The sequence below is a fragment of the Anarrhichthys ocellatus genome, unplaced genomic scaffold (genome assembly GCF_004355925.1).
Source record: "Anarrhichthys ocellatus isolate YVR2014 unplaced genomic scaffold, GSC_Weel_1.0 scaffold32, whole genome shotgun sequence".
Lineage (NCBI taxonomy): Eukaryota > Metazoa > Chordata > Actinopteri > Perciformes > Anarhichadidae > Anarrhichthys > Anarrhichthys ocellatus.
In genome coordinates, this window is record NW_022280062.1 from 4,538,749 (window position 1) to 4,561,746 (window position 22,998).

General features: G+C 40.3%; 3 protein-coding genes across 6 annotated transcripts in view; 1 reads left to right on the forward strand and 2 right to left on the reverse strand.

Annotated features, from left to right (window-relative positions):
* Nucleotides 1-1,186, reverse strand: part of ankrd12 (ankyrin repeat domain 12) — a 28,650-nt gene extending 27,464 nt beyond the window's left edge. For both annotated transcript variants that reach the window (XM_031864976.1, XM_031864973.1), the window contains exon 1: nt 1,024-1,186. The gene's annotated coding sequence lies outside the window, so the exon portion shown is untranslated. The remainder of the gene's footprint in view (nt 1-1,023) is intronic.
* Nucleotides 1,187-1,303: 117 nt separating this feature from the next.
* acss2l (acyl-CoA synthetase short chain family member 2 like) lies at nt 1,304-22,687 on the forward strand. 3 transcript variants are annotated; one of them, XM_031865284.1, is made up of 19 exons: nt 1,304-1,320; nt 9,493-9,871; nt 10,022-10,217; nt 12,631-12,722; nt 13,141-13,244; nt 14,712-14,784; nt 14,965-15,040; nt 15,823-15,907; nt 16,111-16,248; nt 16,711-16,881; nt 16,988-17,121; nt 18,575-18,707; nt 19,295-19,351; nt 19,601-19,681; nt 19,884-19,992; nt 20,129-20,197; nt 20,795-20,971; nt 21,405-21,479; nt 21,562-22,687. In XM_031865284.1, exons 2-19 carry the CDS (start codon nt 9,748-9,750, stop codon nt 21,687-21,689), a joined length of 2,022 nt encoding a protein of 673 aa, XP_031721144.1. In that variant the 5' UTR covers nt 1,304-1,320; nt 9,493-9,747; the 3' UTR covers nt 21,690-22,687. The 3 variants fall into 3 exon arrangements, with proteins under 3 accessions (XP_031721144.1, XP_031721145.1, XP_031721143.1); XM_031865285.1 differs by lacking the exon at nt 1,304-1,320 and having other exon boundaries at nt 9,435-9,600; nt 9,722-9,871; XM_031865283.1 differs by lacking the exon at nt 1,304-1,320 and having other exon boundaries at nt 9,435-9,871.
* On the reverse strand, nt 2,854-8,988 carry ndufv2 (NADH:ubiquinone oxidoreductase core subunit V2). The gene is made up of 8 exons (XM_031865286.1): nt 8,844-8,988; nt 7,825-7,887; nt 6,335-6,397; nt 5,719-5,835; nt 5,425-5,593; nt 4,922-5,031; nt 3,162-3,238; nt 2,854-3,053 (listed from the first exon to the last, which is right to left on the reverse strand). The coding sequence occupies exons 1-8, from the start codon at nt 8,883-8,885 to the stop codon at nt 2,960-2,962; spliced, it is 735 nt and encodes a 244-aa protein (XP_031721146.1). The 5' UTR covers nt 8,886-8,988; the 3' UTR covers nt 2,854-2,959.
* Nucleotides 22,688-22,998: the final 311 nt, after the last annotated feature.

Genomic DNA, 22,998 nt, shown 5'->3' on the forward strand with positions numbered 1-22,998 from the left:
ATGACATCTTGGGGGTGTGTTGCCTGATACAAAAGCTGCCTGTGTTATATGTATATATGAGATCATCAAATTCTGTCTCAACAAAGTCTCTCGTGGGTGTTTTAAATTTAAAAGGTCGACGTTTTGTTGGTTTTCAATGGTCGCCGTATAGACAGTCATCTAACACAGGCAGCTTTTGTATCAGGCAACACACCCCCAAGATGTCATCGGCTGGGAGGTGCAAGCGCCTGGTTATCTAAGCTATGCTAGTTCCTTTTATGAAATACCAAAACATAGCTACATATGTACGCTAGATGTATAATAGTCATTATCCCAACAACAACGGCGCTTGGGGTAAACAAACGGTGGTGTTTGGCTACATCATTGCAGACAAACACCACCCACCTCACAGTAATGTCGCTCGTTCTTGCTTTCAATGCAATATGTTGAGGCGCTTAAATGTTTTAACTGTGGTTAGTAAACACAACGAGCTCCAATAACGTTATACGTCCTGAAATACGTTGCACGTGTTAAATATGTTGTGTGCTGTCACTCTGCGGCCAACATAAGTAATACCCCCATGTTTCATGTTTTAAGGGCAATATTTGACACGAGAGCACAGCACAGCCTGAGACAAAAGCCCACTGCAGCCCCTCCGCTTAATCTAGCTAGCGAGCTCGTTTGCAGCCCGACACAGCCTCGCTGTCTGGGGCTAACCCAGCTCACCGTGCTTCAACCCGACATTTTCTCCTATCGGCTTTACGTCTTCCCGCTTCATAAGAGGCGGCGAGTTTTCTAAACGCAGATAAAAAAGGGTGAAATCCCAGTTTATGGAAGTACTAAAAATGTATGTAACGCACGTGGCACACAACTATAACCGAAGCCCACGCACAAGACACATAACGTTCGATTTTCGCACGCAGTTTACTTCACGTTAGCACACCGTTAGCACGCTCGCCTGTAGCCAGATGGCTAACGTTCACTTACGTTAGGATTTTTTATGATCCAAAGGCAATCAAACAACTAAACTTGTTTTGCGCTTACCTTGAAACTGGGTCACGCGTATCCCCACTGACTCATTCGGGTTCTGCTACTTGTGAATATTGCGCAATATAAACAGTTATTTCCTAAATATTGGACCTTAACCGTAGCCTACGGCTGTGTGACGTTCATCGCTGGTTTTGAAAACATCCCAGCCGTTCGTTGCCCGTCCTCTCCAAAAAGAAAAGCCCCAGCAAAACATGCAAGCGTCGTTTTCATTGGTCGAGGAGACGTCACGTGACTGCTCTGAGCCCCCACCGAACTTAAAACGTCTCCGTCTGCTGGATAGACTATAGATGGGTATGTGTGTGGAAACCATTTAACTCGTTGTTTTGTCGACGCTGTGAGTAAATCACCTTTATTACTGTTGAGAACATTCTCCGCGCTTTCACCTTTTATCAGCTAGTGGCGTGTAATAACGTCAGTTGATGTTTATTAGCGTGTAAGATTTGGGATTGTAATGATAGGAGAGGGGAGAGAACAGTAATGGACACTTGACGTCATCTTTTCCGTTGCTGTGTGATGCGGTTAGTGGGAACTTTCTCGAAGATTCACCGCGGAGGTTAACAGAGGAATGGCTGTTTCCTTCTATCTCTCTTTGTGAGCACGGTTTAGTAATTTTGGTGTCAGTTTAATTAACAAACCGATCGTGTGAAGTAGCCCGGCTTATATAGTCCGCCAACTCATTGTATAGGCCAGCAGCTCATAATCGGTTGCGCAGTGATATTTGCATCGTGGTGTATGGTGCGCGCATGCGCCGTGGTGCACAATATTATATGTTGCAGAGCCGGCTTGAAAGTCGCAAGAGGAAACCGGAGTGGGGGAGGGGCATCGGCTAGACACGAGAAAAACGCCACCGGGGCAGAATGGAAATGTCAGGAGCAGTTGTAGGAATAGGCTGCGTGTGTTGAGAATTATAAAAGATTAACCGGATTAACTTTAAAGATATTTGGGATTCATGAATAAGTCAGAATGTTTGATTTAACATAAATATAACTGCATTTGGACTTCACTTCACAAAGTGCTTGTTTACGATACCAGTAATTACATTTTTATTAGTAAGACTTAGAAAGCTAATTTTGGAATTAAATTGTAATTAATCATATCCACATTGTATAGTTTTGGGTATTAGACATTTAAATAATTACTAGTTGAAACAGAAATTCGAGATATATCTAATTTAGTTGCGAGTAGTGATGATTTCAGTTAGAAACATGTAATAATTTACAATTCTAACATTGTTTGCTTTATTTTCGGATAGTCAAAAATGCCTTTCGGTTGCCTTGAGTAAATTGCAGAAAGCCCAACTGTGGTATGTATTCAGTCAAGCTAATATGTGATCAAATGACATCATTGCATTAGGAATTCTGACCAGAAATACATATTAGCATGTCTTCTCTTCTATTTTTATTAAATTCTTTAATGCATTTAATGTGCCACAATTGCACATGATAAATGTACACGACTCTTCTAAAGGCATTTGAATGTATATATGAATGGTAGTCAGAGAAAGCGCTGATTATGGAAACTGCGACATAAGCTGCTGCTCTTTTAGAGCACAGCATCGCGAGGTAAAGCTCTGTAATATTTAACTAAATAAAATAGTATTTACGGTTACAGTATTTTACACTTCTAGGACCCTGAAAAGACAGTAATTCTGTAAAATACCAGATTGTTAAACATGCCAGGAAATACTTACATTATGAGATTCTTAGTGTCAGTCCTATGTGTTTATATTCAACGCCCTACTGTAAAGTGTGACTGATAGAACTGTAGTTGTCGTCACAGGCTATATAATAAATTATACTGTAAGTGACACCATGACACCTTGAGCACAGGTATATGAACAGTTTATTTACACAACATGTTTGAATTAGGCATAATATCAGCTTCAGGGACAAGTTGCTTTTAATAAAAGCAGATGTTGGCCTAAAAATGTCTACAGGTCCGGTCTTACACCGAAGCCCGGTCCTTTAGGAGGCTCGATCAGAGAGGTCAGTCCACCTGCAGGCTCACAGGAGAAACGCCCATTCCTGTAGAAAAAGGAAACAGAGAATACGTCTTAAAGCGCAGTCGGTGCACATACAATCAACCAGAAAAGATATAATAGGCTAATTAGTTCATGATGGCTTTGTATGTACCTGGGCCCAGCTAATGGGACTCTGCCTGCTTTGAGCTCATCAATAATGTCCTCAATGTCCTTCGGTAAGAGGTCCTCCTGGAAACAAGAAGAGAGCGGGATGAATGAGAAGAAAGGCAGATAGTGCACCGCTTTGCATTGCTCGTGGTTTTGTGCTGGATAATTAACGTCTTAACAGTTTTCCACATTCTTCAACCTGTATAAAGAGCTGCAGGGATGACGTATTTTCATAGGGCAAAGTTAGCATTACACTGGTTCCCTCGACAAAAACCCAATGGGATTGTTACATTAAATTTTGGATTATTGCAGAAAATAAGCTACATGGCAAAGTTAGCGTTGGGCTATAAACAAACTATACCACGGTCACATGACTGCGAATATAAACAACTATGCTGTAAAGGCGGACTATTGGTCGTGATGCCGTTTTGTAGTCTCATTTAGCAACTGTCTTTTTAAGACACGTAAACGCTTAAAAACTCACAAGGGTGGTATTTTTATATCATATAATAAAATGTTAAAATATCTTCAGCTTGTATTTAACACAGACCTTGTTGCAGGCATCTTATGAAAAACGCATTGACTTCGAGACGAGGGAACCGGAGAAATGTTAACTCATTTCCGGGTTTTAAGACTCATTCCTGCAGCTCAAAGCTAAGGAGAGAGGGGGAGGTTAAGAGGCAATACTTGAAATGCTACTTTTGCAATATGCTTATGGGGATTATAGCGAATTCTAAAATGACAATCAGATATAGTAATAGTCAGAATGGCTAAATGTTAATGTACTACAACAGATAATGATCGGTTGAAATCCCCTTATAAAAGATAACATTATGGTTTTCCTGAAGTCCGTGCTAAAGTGGTTACAACTGTGCCAAATAATTAAATGAATAGAATTCAATGAATTGATTTTTTTTAACCCAGGTGACCAAAGAAGAGCTGGTTGTATTAGATCATTTTCATGCCCGAACAAATCACACAGGTTGCGTTTTGCAACTACTGATGAATGAATAGTCTAACGCCATTACAAATGGCTCAGTTACAGCATTATTTACTTTGTTAATGTGCATTAATTATACATTTACAAACAATCGGACATGCTGTTTAACAGGCATATCTGTGCTGCTGCTCTTTCCAGGTTTAAACCCAGAATCAACCGGACACACATGCTTATCTACAAAACGTTGCATCTTAAGTAAAAAGGAATGATTCTAATACTGAATGCCCGTTACTCACATCAAATGCTAAACTCGGTGCCACCGTACTCTTGACGTTAACACATTATACCCGTTCTGCCTGCAAGGATCACACCTCAGCAATTTCAGGTGTTACAGAAAATCCCTCCTTTCTCAGCCACGTTTATCTTAAATGGGTCATTCTCTTCTGCTCAGCTTGCAGGAACTAAACGTCTCATGGCGATTGAGTGCAGGATCATTTCAGATAATGTAACCACAACTCCAAAAAGCAAGCTTTTAATAGCATATCTGGCTCCTAAAGTGAACCTTTGCACACGACACAGTTGTTATTCTAGCCATATCATTTGTCTGCCATGGTTTCCATTTCCCACGTTTATATTTGTTTTGAGCCTTACATGCGTAGGCTGAATCACACCGGCATTGGCTTCCAAAGAAAAGAGAAAAAGAAGGTAGCGCTCCTGACGAAGGGGCTGAGAGGTGTGTTGCAGACATTATTTGCAAAACTAATTTCGGGCTTGAGCCTAATTTTGTTAATTAAGTTATAATGTCCATGTAGTCAAACACTCACGTAATAGTTGTCATTGATCTGCACCATTGGAGCGTTCACGCAGGCGCCCAGGCATTCCACTTCTATGAGGGTGAACAGCTTGTCAGGGGTAGTTTCTCCAACCTTGATTCCTGTGGGAAACCAACATGCTTTATATTTATCCAGACTTTTCTGACAAGCTGCAGATTATGTTCAAGCAGTGCTACCGGACATTACACAGCTGTGCTGTAAGGTATTACTAATAGTATAGCCTCACTATTTGGTTGACTGAAAGAACAATCTAGTACAAGGGTGCTCTATTAAATGCGACACAGACTGAAGTAGGTTGGCAGAAGTTGTCTGGCTTGATTTCAGGGTGCTATGTCTTCCTGTTTGCTGCAACAGTTTGCTGTTGTTTGAACTGTATATATACAAGTTTGTTCCCAACCTCTGTTTATATGAAATACGCACAATAAAAAAAGAAATAATCATCTGTCTTTTCATCTCTTCATTGGTGCCCCACCCTAAAAGACTGTCTCTATTACCCAGCTTGTTTTGGATGGCCTCCAGGATGCTGTCTGAGTTGCAGAGCATGCAGGGTGTTGTTGTGCAGATCTGAATGAAGTATTTTCCCACGGGTTGACGCAGGAACATCGTGTAGAACGTCGCTACTTCATACACTCGCATTGGAGCAACTTCCAGAACCTCAGCGACCTGAAGGAAAACAATTGCATGACACTTAAGACATGGTGTTGTATGAACTTTCATAAAAATGTTTTCCCAACGGATCCAATTGGCATCACACAGCTGTAAGACAAATGGCAGAAGAAGCACTGTGCCTTGTTCATGGCGGAGATCGGGAGCCATCCATGTTGCCTCTGGGCTACGTCCAACACGGGGATGGTGGCTGCTTGCTTGTGTCCAGTAGGGTACATGGAGATGATCGCATCGATCCTCTACAAGGGATCAAAGAGGAAAAAAAGGCGTTGCTCAGAATAAGAATCGTTGCATTCAACTTCAATAATTAGACCAATTTAAACTATTAAATTGATCATACAAAATCATTACCTGCACAGATATTTACAGACGATGCACTGATCATGGGATATGGTTTGACATCAGCTTTAAAAAGTAATGTGAAGCTGAATATAACAAAATAATAAATGTTTTATATTGGTGATAACGATCAGGTGCTCATAATTTACTGTCCATTAAAATGTTAAAAAAAACATTAAAAAAATATCGATAAAAAACCCATTAATCACATTTCAACCTTTTTAGATTGAAATAAAAAGATTTAAAAAAATAACGTGAATATAAATTGTCTGGCTGAAACAATACAAACATGTTTCACTAGTTCAACTTGTTTGTCTGAATTTGTATTCAAAGACGTATACAGATCAAAGATGTTGTTCAGTGCTTCCCCTGAATGCTCAACACAGATGTGAACCCTACCTTCATGTTCTCCTCGGTGAACTCAAAAGGAGTATCTGGGTTGTTGTCAGGAGTATCTCTGTGCTGGAACAGAAACACCACCGTTATATAAGGACAGTTAACATTGTTTATCAAAGATATAATTATCCTCAGTCATCTTCAAATAACATTTATATGTATTCCTGTTTAAAAAATGTGAAGCTAATACTTTAGACTGAATATTTTTTTAAATATTGTACATAGATATGATGCCTCAATCAATATTTTGGATGCTTTTGTTTAACCAACAACCACTGCTTTCATGCGAGTAACAGGCATATGTGTCGATCTGATAAACTATGAATAACCCATCATGTAAGGCCTCAGGGGAAAACAGGTGCTGCTATCAGACCGTTGAGAAGACTCAACACAGATAACAATTATTCGGGCCTCTGCACACACTGCCCCCTTGTGAGCAACAAATATCCTTTGTGCAATTAAGAAAAAGAACAACTTGAATGTAATGGAGTTTGACGTTAAAATTGTCAGAAGACAGCATACCCGGTTCCCAAAGAGTTCAAAGACAAGTCAGCCAAAGTGACTTTTCTCCCATCACAGATTAAAAACACCTTTACTATCCAGGGACAATGAAACCATGGCATGTTTCCATTACATGACAATATCACATGTGATGTTTTTGTTGCACAGCATGGCTCTAATAGGCTCTGAAGGCAGCTACTGGGATAAATTAAGAGCTCCTGAAAACGGACACCTTCGGGATTATTTCAGCAAAAATAAAAGCACAAACAAATCGCTGAATCATGCAACGATCACATTTATACATTTGTTTTATTGGCTGAAGCCTATATAAATATTATGACCACTTGTAAATAACAGGTAGATACAGTCTATAACTCAATTGACTTTGTGGTTGTGAAAGATGTGTTTATATCAGTATTGTGTAGTAAAACAGGCATTTCATAAAAAAATGATTATGCTAGATGGACGAATAAAACCTCAATCTCCAGAATGTGGAGCACAGAATGAAGGAAATAATTATAGTTTTGATTTAATCCTGTTGTTTAATTGTCCATCTTTTATCCCAAACCCACAGGTAATTTTTCTTTACCCGTTTAAAAAGCACCAACTTGTAAATAACTTATTTTCAAACTTTAGATAAAATGTTGCAACACAGTACATGAATATGCCACATATAGCCCTCATTAAAAGGTCATAAAAATAAAGACATTATGGACTGATGCTTTGACATAATACAGCGTATTGATGTACAATATTATGTGCATGTCCTCTATTACAACTGGGCTGATCACACGGATACAAGGCCACAAAAGGTCAACAATAAGGGCAATTGACTGATATCAATCGGGACAATATTGCATATTCTGAATGTTCTGAGCACCAGAAAGAAAAATGTGATTTCAACAAATTAAGGCTGCCCACACTGCACTGGCTACTCTGTTCCCAACTTCTTCTGCACATTTCTTGACTTTGGCAAAGAAACTGTAACTCACCACAAAGATGCCACCAGCTCCAGCCCGAGCAGCAGACTGATGCAGACTCCTGACCTGTCTGGCCTGCAAATACAGAGACAAAGCAGTCAGATGAAATACCCGGTAGTGTGAGACTTCATACTTTAACATCCCACGAGAGTCTTTTGGGTGGGCATGTCTCCTTCAGACTTCCTGAACGGACTGGAAAGTTAAAAGTGACAAACTGGTGATGTTGTCATCGTCTACCACTGAGAAAGTGTCCCTAATTTTACATAATTATGCATACTTTTTATAGCGACAGAGTAATTGACATTCTGTAAATTAAAAAAATATATAACAATTATCAGGTCAATTAAAAAGACTTAAGATCTGACTGTTCTCGTCATTGTACATAACTAATTGTACGAAGCTTAAACCATCACAACATGGGATACCTTCACATAAACATAGCTGAGGTACTAATTTATAAAGGTATAAGTCATTGACATTTACAAATTTAAGGGATAGAAATACAGGTCGTAGTTTAAAATACTTAGATACATCCTTAATGTACTCATTTGACTCTTAATTGGGGAATTATTAATATAAATTTAAGATGATCGTAAAATGATATTAGGCTATTACCGGTTCCTGATGTCCAATTTCTTAGCAGTAACCTCAACTTAACCTAAACCTCACACACACAGTCTTCCCTATAGCATGCAATGATCTACTACGTTAAGGGGGCTTGCATGTCGTCCCCAAAACAGAATAGCTAACGAGTTGCAGTTACGTGTTTTAGACCAAACTACTTATAATACGCATGTGTTCATGTACCAGACAAACGTTTCCTTTGCATTGCTAATTTTTGCCAAACGATCACCTTGTAAACGTTTGACAGCAGTAGGCTAAATTAGCTAGCATGCTAATGTTACCAACGTTACTTAACGCTAGCTTAGCGGCCTACTTGCCCTTGTGAGGAGTCATAGCATTTTTCTCCAAGTTGTCCATAAGGGCATTGACATTTTTACCCAGAACCATAACGAATATCATAAACATACCGTCTGCGACACTGCAGAGCGAAGTACAGCAGACAAGAACATCTTGGAGCTTGAAGTTTGGTCCCAGTGTGTTACCAAATGGACGGGACAGCAGCAGCCGACATCAACACAAGAGTGTTCACGCTCGATTACAATAGTCTGACGTGAGCTCCTACGTCACACGTCACTCGCAGTGCAACTGAATCGATTCCAGATTGAAATCTGAGCTAAAGTCAATGAATAACAGCAGCCATTTAGACTTTTGTTATGTAACCTGAATGGTGGTTCACGTTGCATGCTAAACAGAGTTTACCACGGACAAACATTCCAAAGCACGAAAAGACTGAATATGTTTAATTACAGATTATAATAGTGAAATGTGCAAATAGTTTATATAATAACAAATGTTAACAGTTTTAACACAAAACAACGCTTCAAATTGCTCAGTAAAGTATATTATATTATATGATGCTAATTAAAATTATTATTTCATAAATGTTTGATCATGGGTGACATTGTTATGTGATGTTCTGTGATGGATAGTGGCAAAGCCTTGAGTCTCTCTCTCTCTCTCTCTCTCTCTCTCTCTCTCTCTCTCTCTCAACCACCTCATGCCTACACGAATCCCCACCATTCATCCTGCTGCTTGGATAAATAATGCCATCAACAGGCCAGAGGGGGCTCATCCAATGAAAAAGTGGGAGTGTTGCACCCTGCAGGCCGATTGGCTGCCCTGGCCCTAAACAGACTGAGTGAGCCTGCAGCTCAGGGATTAGAGGTGGGTCTCTCTGCATGCTGAATTGTGTTGCTTCAGTACAAGAGGCCTTGTCTGTAACTCAGGAGGATCCAGACAGATCAGCTGTGACTCCAGATTAACCCATATTCCGACTCACTCTCAGATGATATAGGCATCTGTTCTTCCACAATGGTTGTTCCTGAATCCCAGGAAAAAATGTACTACCCTCCTGATGACCTGAAGGGGGATGCTCATGTGCCTGATTTTAACTCCTACCTGGCACTGTACAGGAAATCTCTTGAGAATCCAGAAGGTAAGTCAAACACGACTGTATTTTTAATGCAGTGCTTGCAGAGTTTCCTTATATTCTACCTCCCACGAGCCTGACTGTGCCGTATCTGTCTGTGTTTATCTGCCCTGTCTGCAGCCTGTAACACTGACATGAAATATTACTTTGTTTCAGCTTTCTGGAAAGAGATTGCTGATGAGTTCTCTTGGAAGAAGCCAGCAACAGGACCAATGCTGCAGTACAACTTTGATGTGACAAAAGGGAACATTTATGTGAAATGCATGGAAGGGGCCAAAACCAACATGTGCTATAATGTCCTGGACAGGCATGTGAAGGAGAGGAATCTTGGTGAAAAGGTTGCCTATTACTGGTAAGCGACAGTTTCTGCCCGCCATGAATGATGACTTTTATGGAAAATACTTCCTGGCAATAGCAACTGTTGTGTCCCATGTGCCGACCCCAGTGCACCAAAGCAAACCTCAGCTAGTACAACACAATGTCAGTGCTTATGATTTGGGTACAACACGTTTTAAAATCTAGCATTACAGCAAATTGTAAGAGTCCTGTGTTTTATTACAGTACAAAAAGGATTGTTTTGAGAATACGACTGTTTTTATTGTCACTATTTTGGATGTAAGCTCATACATTTTCTCACTGAACACTTTCAAGTTTGTGACTTCCACTAAACTCTAAAAGGCTCTACTTTATGTTATTTTGACTTCATATTATGGCGCATATTTACTCTGTCAACAGAAGAGGCTTAGCAAACCACAAATAGTGGTTCTGCAACCTCAGCAGTAATAGGGGTTCATTGAAACTGGGCAGAGCGGAGACCATCCATCGCCCACACAAGTGTCTTAACGCTGATTGCACTACATCAAAGCACTTATGTAATATGCCCACGTGTTTGTCATACCGGTTTCTGCACGTCATATGAGGAGAATACAGTCTGTCCACTGTAGTACCAAGGTTATATTCAAGTTATAAATGGCCAGATTGATTGTTCACTGATGTGGCTTTAGCTGCTCACACCTTAGCCAAACATTTACAAAACTATCTCAAATGGTAGGATGCTGCAAAATACAACAATAGGAAAACAAGACACCAAAAAGTATTTCATAGTGAGATGTGTGTCGATTTCTTTGACTCTGTTACTGCATCTATTATTTGCACGAAATCGAGAATGGTCTCAGCGCTCTGTGATGACAGGTGTCCCGGGCTGAAGTGTCACCCTTTGCACAAACATTGCTTTAATAAAGAGGGTTTATATATATTCTCTACAAGTTTCTTAACCCTTTCAAGTGCTCGTAAGAAATAGTTTCAGCATCAAAAACATTTTCTGTCTCACTGAATGCAATACTTGTATAAAGAGAAACATCCTGTATAAAGTTATTGAATGTTAAACGGAAAGAAAATTAGACGCTTAGAGGTCATTTATCAGCTGCTTTTAAATGTACTTTTGAATTGTTAAAGGTCATAAGAAACAGTTCCTATTAGTTATGCATTAGCTTCTATAACTGTAAACTGCAGAAAAACAAAGATATCTCAATGGCAGGTTTATCTGTTAAACAAGAACAGGCAAGGCAAACAAACCGATGAAAGCATCACATAAGATATTGAGACTGAAATAATAAATGACATGAAATAAATCAAATATAGACTAAAAGAAAAAATCAAAGAAAAAGTCAAGAAAACGAAAGAGCATAATAAAGAAAAGACTGAAATGTATGGTGCATGTACAACAACAGCACAAAGTCTAAAGGCAATGGTAAACATACGAAATAAGCACAGCAGCTAAAAGCAGCTTCACCAAGTTTGGATTTTACGACAGGGGACCTCAGAGGATCTGTGGGTGAATACTGTCGTACAAGTATTTCGCTCATAAATCATCTGGTGATTTATTACTGAGTTGTATTAGTTGTATATTTAAGGTGGTAATAGGTTGCCTTGTTATTGTCCCGACATGGACATTCAGATTTAGATCTGATTTCCTGACCACATCAAGATTTAACCCTTGGGTTTCAGCAGCAGACAACAATGATGAAAACCAATTTTAGTCATCTTTAGAAATACAAATGGAAATTTGGTTTGATCCTTTTTGTAAATGTAGAAATAACATCCAATCCTTTGCCTTGCACAATGCATATTCAGAACTAACAAGAGCATTAAACAGTTGAATTAAAATGGTACAATGATTGACCCCTGTGGAACTCCACATTTGATTTGGTTGGTTCTGATACATATTTGCCAAAAGGCATACAACAGTATATGAAGACTAGTAAAGACAATCAAATACACGCACTTCCTCAATAGCAGTTGCTTTCAGAAGTGCAGTTTCACTGCTGTATTTGTAATTATTTCCCCCATGGCGATAAGGTCGATGCCAGGTTTGAGAGACTTTTGGCTTCTGTTCCGCACCAGAGGCCTGCTAATATGCTGCTCGCTGGCATGTGAAACATTGTGCCACGTAACTTTCCAAAAATCTCTTCGACAAACATCCAAACCCAATAGACCCAGCAACAGTTGGGACAGGTTATCTCCCCTGTGAACTCAGCAAACTTACAGGGCAACATAATGTTTTCAGAGAAGGTCATTTTAGAAAAAACACTGAATCTGGAGGGTTTTTGTGTCTGTCATGAAAGTATTTTTTGAAATAGTTGATCCCCAGGTTAACACACTGTGATTAACACACACAGACAGCGCTTTATATAATCTGAGACAGGTTTTGCAAGACCAGTAACAGATTTGGGTTGTGTTTCTCCCTTTGTACGTTGTCCTCTCAGGGAGGGGAACTCACCCGACCACCACATGACCATCACCTACCGCCAGCTGCTGAGCCAGGTCTGCCGTTGTGCTAATGTCCTCAAGCAAATGGGTGAGAAATCTCAGACCGAAACAAAATTAAATCAATATTAATTGGTTTGTAGCTAAAAATGACGTCATCCTTTAAAATTACCTTCAGCAGCTCAAAGTTTGAGTAAAACAAGAAATACTTGAACGCATGTCAGAATCCTTGCTTGATTCCAACATGTTTCAGCTTGTAGAATCATGAGGAAAGGAGGACACAATGATAATAACCAGCATGCTGCAACACACTAGATGCTACTATATGGCTCTATGCGGTATGCCCAATGCACTTTGCACATCAGACATACAGTATAGGATCTGTCATATTCAACATGCTGAAACTCACCTTAGAGCTACATTGCCACATTGCTGGTTTGAGTTGAGAAGCAGCCCAGATGTGATTTGCGTTATCCAAAACGGCAAATCTGCTTGTTTCTGTGTTCAAGGTGTAAAAAAGGGAGACAGGGTGTCCATCTACCTTCCCATGATCCCAGAGCTGGTCTACACTATGTTGGCCTGTGCAAGGATAGGTGCTGTTCACTGCATTGTGGTAAGAAGTGTGATGAAGAATCCAATTTTCCATGCAAATTATTTTTGTTTTTTGTTTCACCCATTTTGGAGAAGCAGACGAGTAGGTTTTGCTACATAAAGGTGGAGCATCATTTAATGTCAGCTGGTGAAAGAAAACAAGATTTTATTTCTAAATATGAAAAATTACACTCCAAGCAGGAGACACTTATGGTAATATTTAAACCATATCTGGTATCCAATCTGTGTCAATTTTCCACATGTAGGTTAGCAGTGTTTGCCCTGCTCCTATCAGCTGTTCTCTATGCAGCCACAGCACTGAGAGCACATGCACTCAATATATGGGTCAGACACTTACAGGCTGTATCTAGCTTTGGTAGGCGACAGAGTCTTTGAAGTTTTGCCAGGAAGCCAACACTATTTTAGAGTTTCAACATTCCGCATGCATGCAAAGGTTAGTAGCCCTGTTAAAAATATCTCCAGGCGGCTCCAAGATGAGTCTGCCAGAAACAGACCTTTGCAAGTCATAAAGCAGAATTAGGTGTGAGTGACCATGTCTGTGCTTGGTCACTGTTGAACATTTTCCAACTCTGAGTTTTGTATTTTTTAATTATACTTGATATCAACATCACTTGGTAACATAAGGATCTCTGGTACAACGCCAGCCTACTGAAATCTCGTGTGACTGTTCATATTAAATCATAAATGAAGCTTGGCATGAAATTAAATCATAGATGGAGCCAGACAGGACAGTCAATGCCAGTCATGCAGTGACATTTTGCTGCGTCCAGAGTCCTCAGTGTCCTGATTCATAATGCTGTCATCAACACGCTGTGAACTATCCTTGGCCAGAACACAAACGTCTGACGGTGGACGCAGCAGCTGAAAATCTTATAAAAGAATTATTATCAATGTCTGGTTTATTATGTAAGATTGAACAAGGTGACTTTGCTATACACGGTAAAGAGAGAGTGCACGTCAGACTGTTTGCACTTCAAAGTGAGACTTTGTAGCTATTGCTGAACTGCAGCCACTGTGTATTAATCCAGGAATAATGGTAACATCTAAAACATAGTGTAAGAGGAAGTAGAGAAGAGACATAAAGTCATGGGTGTGGTTAATACATGAATGCAACTTTTAATTTGTGAGACGAAGAATCAAGGGATGGAGCTTTTGGCTTTTAGTTAAATTCATTCTCTTTGTGTTTTAAATGTGTGCTGCTTTTATTGTACTTTGTAGAAATGTTTTGAAAGATGCTTTAGAAATAAAATGCATTATTTTTCTTTTAATTATTGTAATCGATCAATTGATCGTCAATCAAAGTTTACAGACCGATTGTCTTGTTTAAATGTAGAGGTTTAGGTAATCAGACAAAGCTGTTGTTTTGTTTACAACTAGAAATGATGGAGAAAACCACGACAGTAAGACCCAAGCTGTTACAAACCAGAATTATCCCTGAAGGCCATAACTTGTATCTTCCTTTGCTCAGTTTGCAGGTTTCTCCTCCGAGTCTCTGTGTGAGAGGATCGTGGACGCTCAGAGCAGCGTCCTGGTGACAGCAGGTGTGTCCGACAGCCCAGATAAGGCGCATGTCAGCCAACAGAGCAGCATCAGGATGTGATGTGTTGTAGCGCTCAGGGATTATAAAGATGGTTTTCCAGTTGTAAAGAGTGTTTAAATACCCTCTCCCTGATGGTTCACACCGCTCATCAGCTGTCTCTCCGTCCCTTTGTGACGTACAGATGGTGTTTACAGAGGAGAGAAGCTGATCAACCTGAAACAGATTGCAGACGAGGCTCTGGAGAAGTGCAGGGAAAAGTAGGTCCTGCTGAAAGGCCAACAAGTTTCTCGATTCTCAGCCACCGCCCTTATTTACACTAGCTGCTGGTAATGGACTCAACCGCTGGCATATGACTCACCACGCACACACACACACACACACACACACACACACACACACAATCAGCTGATATCATGGACGTTGAGGAAACACACTGCCCGGTTTCCACATTTCGGGGTTGCCGGGCAACATGGGAAGCTCAGATCATTCAGGAAAGCCCAAACTGCTTGTGTCCTGTAGCAACATGAGCCGGGGAGGGATGTGTGATAGGGGGTGCAGGTGTATCATTTAAGAATAAAACATATCGTGATGTTGTCCGTTACACCAAAGCCTCGTGGCAAAACAAAAGTACAATTAAAATCTTTCAATCAAGATCTCACATTTTCCATATAATACAGAGCTTTCCTGAAACTATTCAACCTTTTTACTTAATGTTATTATTCATTTTCTCATTTCACATTTTTCATAATACGTTTTAAGAGGGATCCCTCCTCTGTTGCTCTTCCCAAGGTTTCTAACTTTATTTCCTGTTTTTAGAGTCTTTCCTTAAATGAATCAAGGGTCAAAGGTGTTGTATTTTGCTCCTATTGCAAAGTCCTCAGATGTTTCATCTATATACTGACATGAGATGTCAAATTAAACTTCATGACTTTTGGTGGGGTTTTTGTAATTAATGCAAAGCAGGGCAACACAAGCACTTGATGCCTTTCACTGCCTCTCACAAAACCTTTTTTTTTTATTTATTTGTTTCTTTTCGCAGAGCGTCATCTAGTGTCACTAAATGCCTCGTCATCAAGCACCATGCACTCAGGACAAAAAGCGGAGCTGCATGCAACAAACTACAGGTAGATATGTTTTTAAAATGACCACCTAATGTTTTTGTTTGATATCACTAAAAACACATGCTTGGACAAGAAAATCTCATAATAAATTACATGTCAGTTTATAATTTACATGGTCTGTTATCACCTGTATTTTGCAAATTATTCAAGTTGATATAAAGAGTGATTTTATATCTCGCATTTGTTCCTTGATCTGATGCGTTCAGACCCCCTGGGACTCAGACTGTGACGTGTGGTGGGATGAGGTGATGAGAGACTCTCCTGAAGAGTGTGAACCCGAGTGGCTGGATGCTGAGGATCCGCTGTTTATCCTCCACACCAGCGGCTCCACCGGCAAACCCAAGGTAAGATGAACGATGTACAATGAAACCAGTTGAATATTGTAGAAACACACAGAATAGCTCAGGACATTTGCGAGACAAAAAAATAATTTTCTGCATTCAATTTTTTTTCTTTGAAATCGCAGCATCTTATTTACTCTGATAAGAGTCTAATGGTGTTAACTGTGCTGTCTTTCACTTAATATTTTGTCTCTGCTGTAAAACAGTGAGAAGTAATGTTTTTCTCAGAAGCATAAATGCATCCCTAGAAAGTTGAAAGCATGACAATTGCTTTTGTATTTTGTGTACACATGTTATTATTACATAAAACACAGGACTCAGATCATCAGATTGTAGGAAATGATCTGCGTCTTTGTCTTTCCCACACACACATACACACACCAGCCCTATTATTTTTGCTGTCTGCTGTCTTTGTGCTGACCCATCACCTCCTCATTCATGTTTCCGTGCTTGTGTACCATACAGGGTGTTCTCCACACTGTTGCCGGGTATCTCCTTTATACGTCGCTGACCTTCAAGTACGTTTTCGACTATCACCACGATGACGTGTACTGGTGCACCGCCGACATTGGCTGGATCACCGGTCACTCCTACATCACCTACGGCCCACTTGCAAACGGCGCCACCAGCGTCCTGGTGAGTCTGAAAGAGACTTTTATCGTATTAAAAATCCCCAGAGATCCATTAGAAGACAGAGGCCCCCTTTAAAAGCTCCTTCAAGATGCATGTGTGTTTTCTCCAGTTTGAAGGTATCCCAGTTCACCCTCATGTCGGCCGGTTCTGGGAGATCATTGAGAAGTACAAAGTGACCAAGTTCTACACAGCTCCCACAGCTATCCGCCTGCTGATGAAGTACGGACGGGAACCGCTGCAGAAGTAAGAGCCTGCATCCTCTGAATGCCACAGCAGGTCAGAAAAAACTAGATTTCCAGAGGCTAACGCAGTAGTTTGACTTTCAAAACACAGCTTGTATGTGATCTTTGCGTGTATTTTTACAACACTTCTCACATGTAGATGCACATCTTTAAGACGTCCCTCTTCTGTTCTCACTTCTAATGTGACAAACTCCTCAGAGGTGATGTGAAAAAGCAAACGGTATCACTCATATCATCATTCATACAGTGTGAACATCCCTTTGTCATGAATTTTCAACATTAAATTCACAAGAATCCTAAAAGGAATACTTCACCCAATGACCGTTAAAGTCTTGGTGAATTGAAGTAAATGTGGGCCGCGTTTAACAACAGAATAAAAACATGTCAAAACATCTGTTTACAAACTCTCATACAACTTGTGCAATATAATCCGACTTATGCTCACTACTTCACAAACACATGCATCTTCGCTAAAACCATACCATCTAAAACACTTCTGCATAAACAGTCTCATGCTCCAAGAGTTCAAGGTGACACGGTGCGAGTGATTCATTTAGAAGTGATCATTTTGGTGGTGAAGAATTACTTTAAACAACATTATTTCAAAAAATAAATAAATGGAAAATAACGGATAAATGGAAAACTCAACGTCTTAGTCTGTCAACACTCACTTCAAAGATAAGAAGCTTTAAAAAATAAACTGAAAGAAGTTTCTGATAACCAGTCAGAATTTTATTTGTATCTTCCTTTTCCGAACCGGTTTTGCTTATTCCGGTTGACAACCATCAACTAGACATTTCCCAATGCAGCTCTTATTGAGTTTTATGGCAGGAAATGGTAAAAGGAAAAATAAAAGGAATAGTGTAAATATAGTGACAATAAACCAGACGCCAGGAAGTCACAACACAACTTGTCATCTTTCCACCTCGGTTTTTATACAGCTTAAACTACTTTAGAGGTGCTGGGAGGCTTGTTACCTCCAGACAGAGCTAAGCTAACCAAAAGCTAAACAAAGAAAATAAGCATATTTCCCCAAATATCAAACTATTGCTTTAATTCAAAACATCAACACTATGCATGTAAAACATCACTGGTGAAGGTGATAACAAATGTCAGTTGCCAGAATAAAAGTGCATAATTTTGCAGTAATGTCTTAGAAACAGCAAATCACTAATTTGAAGTAGTAGATTTGGCAGAAAGTGGAACTCGTGGAATATGTTTAACATCACAGATTAATATGTGACGTTATCCCATCAGTTGGTCTTATTAGGATCAAGATCTATATTTCTCAAGAGACACAACCAGCATACAAAAACAACACATGGCCTGTAAGGCCAAACAACAAATAAAGTTAACATGGACTGCTACAAGAGTCACAGAGCGGTACGTCAGTACAACATAATGATGAAATATAGAAGATATCTGAGGGACGTTTTCTCACCTGCCTCCTCCAGGTATGACCTCTCCAGCCTGAGGATTCTGGGTACTGTTGGTGAGCCGATCAACCCGGAGGCGTGGCAGTGGTACCACGAGGTCGTCGGTCAGGGCAGGTGTCCCGTGGTCGACACTTTCTGGCAGACAGAGACCGTGAGTGCTTATGCTCATGTTTAGAGGGTTGAAAAACACTTCAGTCCATATGTTGTTTAGTTCAGATTCAGGAGAATTACTTTAAATGTACAGGAGACTGGATTTAGAATCACGTTTCTTTCATATGGATATAATAATACATGGGATGAACTGTGTAAAGCAGTTGATGTTACTGAAAACATCATTTAATTTTTAAAACGGCAAAAACTTGTTTTGTAGGTTGCAAGGTCCAACCAACAAGAAACCAAATGAAAAGTTTATTTGTGCTGAACTCTGACTGATTATAATCTGGGGAAGTTTTATGTGGAAAAACCCTCCAAATGTACACTTGCAATAGTCTTACACTGTCCAACACTTCACGTATGTACAATTCATCTAATAACTGTCAATCGCACGTCAAAGGGGACGTCCAGGAGGAGCAGAAACCCTATTTGGACCCCTTTTTCTCTTTGACCAAACAGCACAACTGTACAATAACAGCAATAAGTTGATGGCAAAACAATAAACATGAATCACACCAATATTAAGCCACACATACTAAATTTTGAGTTTCCTGTTCCTTTAAATATGAATTAATTTCTCTGCAGGGAGGTCATATTTTGACTCCTCTGCCTGCTGCCACGCCGCTGAAACCAGGCTCTGCTGTAAGTGACAACATTGGTTATCTCATAATATTTGTATGTCGATCTTAAACAAACTAACATCTTCGCCGATAAGTTTCATCAATACAAATCATGCTGGTAAGGAAGGGTTGGACTAAACCAATGCAGGAGATGCAACGTTTCTATTTGGCTTTAGATTGTGATCCAGACTGTTCACGGAAATAAACACACAGCAGCTGTTCAATGAGAGAGCACCGTTATCTCACATTAAATCCACATCTCATGTTTCAGACCTTTCCTTTCTTCGGAGTAGAGCCCACAATCCTCAACGAACACGGAGAGGAACTGGAAGGCGAGGGCGAGGGTTATCTCGTAAGTATCAATTCACTTCTATGCAACTTTATTCACCTCTGTGAGGGAAATCGTGTGCAGCAGTTGGCTGCCCAGAACAACAGATACACACAATACACAGGAAAGACAGAAAATACTGTAAATCATAAACATTCAAAGGCTTTAAGCTTAAAAAAACAATATGTACTGTATGTGTAACTGATAATTAATACATTTGTTACAGGTATTCAGGAGGCCCTGGCCTGGAATAATGCGCACTGTGTACAGAAACCACGAACGCTTCGAGAACACCTACTTCAAGAAGTTCCCTGGCTTCTATCTAACTGGTGATGGTAAGCCTCAAAAACTTCTATTACGTCTTCTGTCTGGATACTCAAGCTCACAAACCTGCAACGCAGACTATATGTCAGAAGTGTCTTAATACCAAAACATGTACTTGATTATGTTACTTGTTTTCTCCTCTCTCAGGCTGCAGGCGGGACAAAGACGGCTATTACTGGATCACAGGAAGAATAGACGACATGCTGAATGTGTCAGGTACTGTACTGTGTTACTGTCTGATAACATAGCAATGTTCCGACGAAGGCTGTGTAAATAGTAAAATACTTATTTAACTGTAGCAAGTTTTTTCTTTAAGCTTTTGGGACAATATTTATAGTAATAATATTGACTCAAAAATGCTAAAAAAAAGGACCCCTCCCAAACCCAATATCTCAAAGTCTTTAAGTTCAAGCCTCCTGACTGGGACACGGCTCCTAAAACCTGAAAGAATAGCTCACATGTCTCAGCTCTGCATGCAAACCTGCCCGTCTGACTGGCTGGTGTTGACTCCAGTCTGAAGGCATCCTATAGTATATCATGGGGTGAACTTTAGGCTACAAATAACACAGGAAAGCACTTTAACTTATAGATGCATAACCAAAGTATAATACGATCATCACTAATATGACTGACACAGTAGAACATGCTGAAAGAAATAATAAATAAATAGGAATAATTAGCGAGAGATTGCTAATATCGGCACAGACACACGCTAACATGTGAATAAGGGGAGTACTGGGACCTATTTGTTTCCACTTCAAGCATTGCTCTGTTATGTATTATTACTACTCTGCTGTTTTTTGCGTCTTTTAGGTCACCTGATGAGCACAGCGGAGGTGGAGGCAGCTCTGACGGAGCACCCGGCCGTGGCGGAGGCTGCTGTAGTGAGTCGGCCTCACGAGGTGAAGGGAGAGTGTCTGTACTGCTTCGTCACCCTCAAAGACAGCAGGGAGTTCAACCACAAACTGGTGGAGGAGGTCAAGAGACTGGGTGAGGCTCCGACACAGGGGACGGTTTACTGGAGGGTTAAAGGAAAAAAAAAATCCAGTCAAAGTGATGTAAATTGTGTTTTTTTATTCTTTCTTCTCAAATATGTGGATTTTACAAATTGAATAATTGATAATGAAACATCAGTTGCATTTGCAGATGTTTTTCCTCTCAAATAAGACAACATACTATTGATCCAGGGAGGGAAATACTATATAAGCCTATATCAGAATAAAGCTTTGTACAGGAGTGTGTAGCTGTACACAACAATGCACAATTAAAAACATTAGAACAATATGGTGAACAATAAAGCTCATATTGTTCACAAACTAGCTGACATGCCTATACAAACGCCTGTGAATGAAAGCAGTCAGTTTTAACATGTTATCTTTATATTCTGCTCTGCACTGATTCCTTCTCTGTATTCTTTTGTCAGTGAGAGAGAAAATCGGACCAATCGCCACGCCAGACTTCATTCAGAACGCTCCCGCGCTCCCGAAGACTCGCTCAGGTAAACCTCTTAAAACGTCCTCCTCCTCCACTACTCTCCTCCTCAGTAACATCTGTCTTCTCTGACTCTGGCTCCACTTTAGGGAAGATCATGAGGCGGATCCTTCGGCAGATCGCCCGCAACGAGAAGGACCTGGGCGACCTTTCGACCCTGGCCGACCCAAAGGTGGTGGAGGAGCTGTTCAGCCAGAGATGTGAAGCTGCAGCCTGAACAAACGCCTCACCCTCTCCTGCTACGCAACAGCACACATGAAGACAGATCACAAACGGCTGGTTCTGGGTCAGCATCTGTGCACTTGTTGGAACTGAATGAAGGGGCTAGGATCAGAAATTTATACCGGCGATATTGAGACATTTCAAATTATTTTTTTAGGTGGAGAAATGAAAGTAGAAAACAACTGATTTAATTAAATAAAATGTCAGTAGTTGCTTTGACAAGCTGATATATGGGGCTGTTGTTGCTTTGTGTTTGGGCCAAAATGTCAAACAAACTAGTTACAGAATTGCTGTTAGCTCCATGTCTCATATTGTTGGAGGAGGAAGTTAATGTTGCCTGATGTATATTTTCAATCTGTGATATTTCTATGAGCTTAGAATGAAGTGTTTTATCTGTTATTGTTGCCTTTGTCCGTTTCCTTTCAAGCTCAGCAGTTGATCGGCCCCCTCATGTGGCAGGAATCGTCCTCTACAGCTGCTATCTGATGATTTACTGTAAAATGCCCTTTTTACTCTCCTGCCTTCTGTCTTTTAATGATGCACAGAGCGCACGCACTCACTCACGCACGCACACACGCACAGTGATTATGGCAAAGATAGAGGGATGCAGAGAAGAATAAGAAGAGAGGGTTGTTTTATCTTAAGTGCAGTGGATTCTTTTGAAATTACAAGCATCAGTCAGAGGTCTTAAAAAGATTAGACTGCTCTCTTATCTTACTACACAGTCTGTGCACTTCCTTTGTTTCATGTTATTTGTCTCCTCTACCCCACTAAACATAACATGCATGCAGCGATGTACTGTACGTTTGTGTAGGTGGGGAGGACGAGGAAAGAGGAGCCCCAGAAACAGGGTAATATTACATCATCACCCCCAGCAGCCGAGGAGGGGTTACCATGGCAACCCCCCCCCCCCCAAGAAACCCTCCTCCTGCCTTTTTACCACAACACCAGTCTGCAGATGTTTTGTAACCTGATGACACTGACTTCCTGGTCTCTCTCTCTCTCTCTCTCTCTCTCTCTCTCTCTCTCTCTCTCTCTCCTTAAAAATTATTTAAAATAACGTTCTTTCCTAAAAGCAGCCATGCACTATTCTATAACGTTTCTGACAGCCTTTCTACAGAGATGTTGATTCAACTTTTTATGATGCTGTTGTGCATTAACGTCCAATCCGAATAATCTATACTCTCCACCAACCCCACGAAAAATTAATTGTAATAGAAACCAATTAAGGAAATTTATCAAAAAACAAAGACACAAAACATGCATAGTTCTTTCAAAGCTAAAGGGAAGAGAAACTGACAGCT

What these genes read in the sequence shown, in the direction of transcription:
- ndufv2 (XM_031865286.1), bottom strand. Translation starts at nt 8,885, where the DNA reads ATGTTCTTGTCTGCTGTACTTCGCTCTGCAGTGTCGCAGACG. An exon ending in GCTCTGCAGTGTCGCAGACG is followed by an intron (nt 7,888 to 8,843) that starts GTATGTTTATGA and finishes CTGTATTTGCAG; the next exon opens with GCCAGACAGGTCAGGAGTCT. An exon ending in GAGCTGGTGGCATCTTTGTG is followed by an intron (nt 6,398 to 7,824) that starts GTGAGTTACAGT and finishes TTTCTGTTCCAG; the next exon opens with CACAGAGATACTCCTGACAA.
- acss2l (XM_031865284.1), top strand. Translation starts at nt 9,748, where the DNA reads ATGGTTGTTCCTGAATCCCAGGAAAAAATGTACTACCCTCCTGATGAC. An exon ending in TAATGTCCTCAAGCAAATGG is followed by an intron (nt 12,723 to 13,140) that starts GTGAGAAATCTC and finishes TCTGTGTTCAAG; the next exon opens with GTGTAAAAAAGGGAGACAGG. An exon ending in GGAGGAGGTCAAGAGACTGG is followed by an intron (nt 20,972 to 21,404) that starts GTGAGGCTCCGA and finishes TTCTTTTGTCAG; the next exon opens with TGAGAGAGAAAATCGGACCA.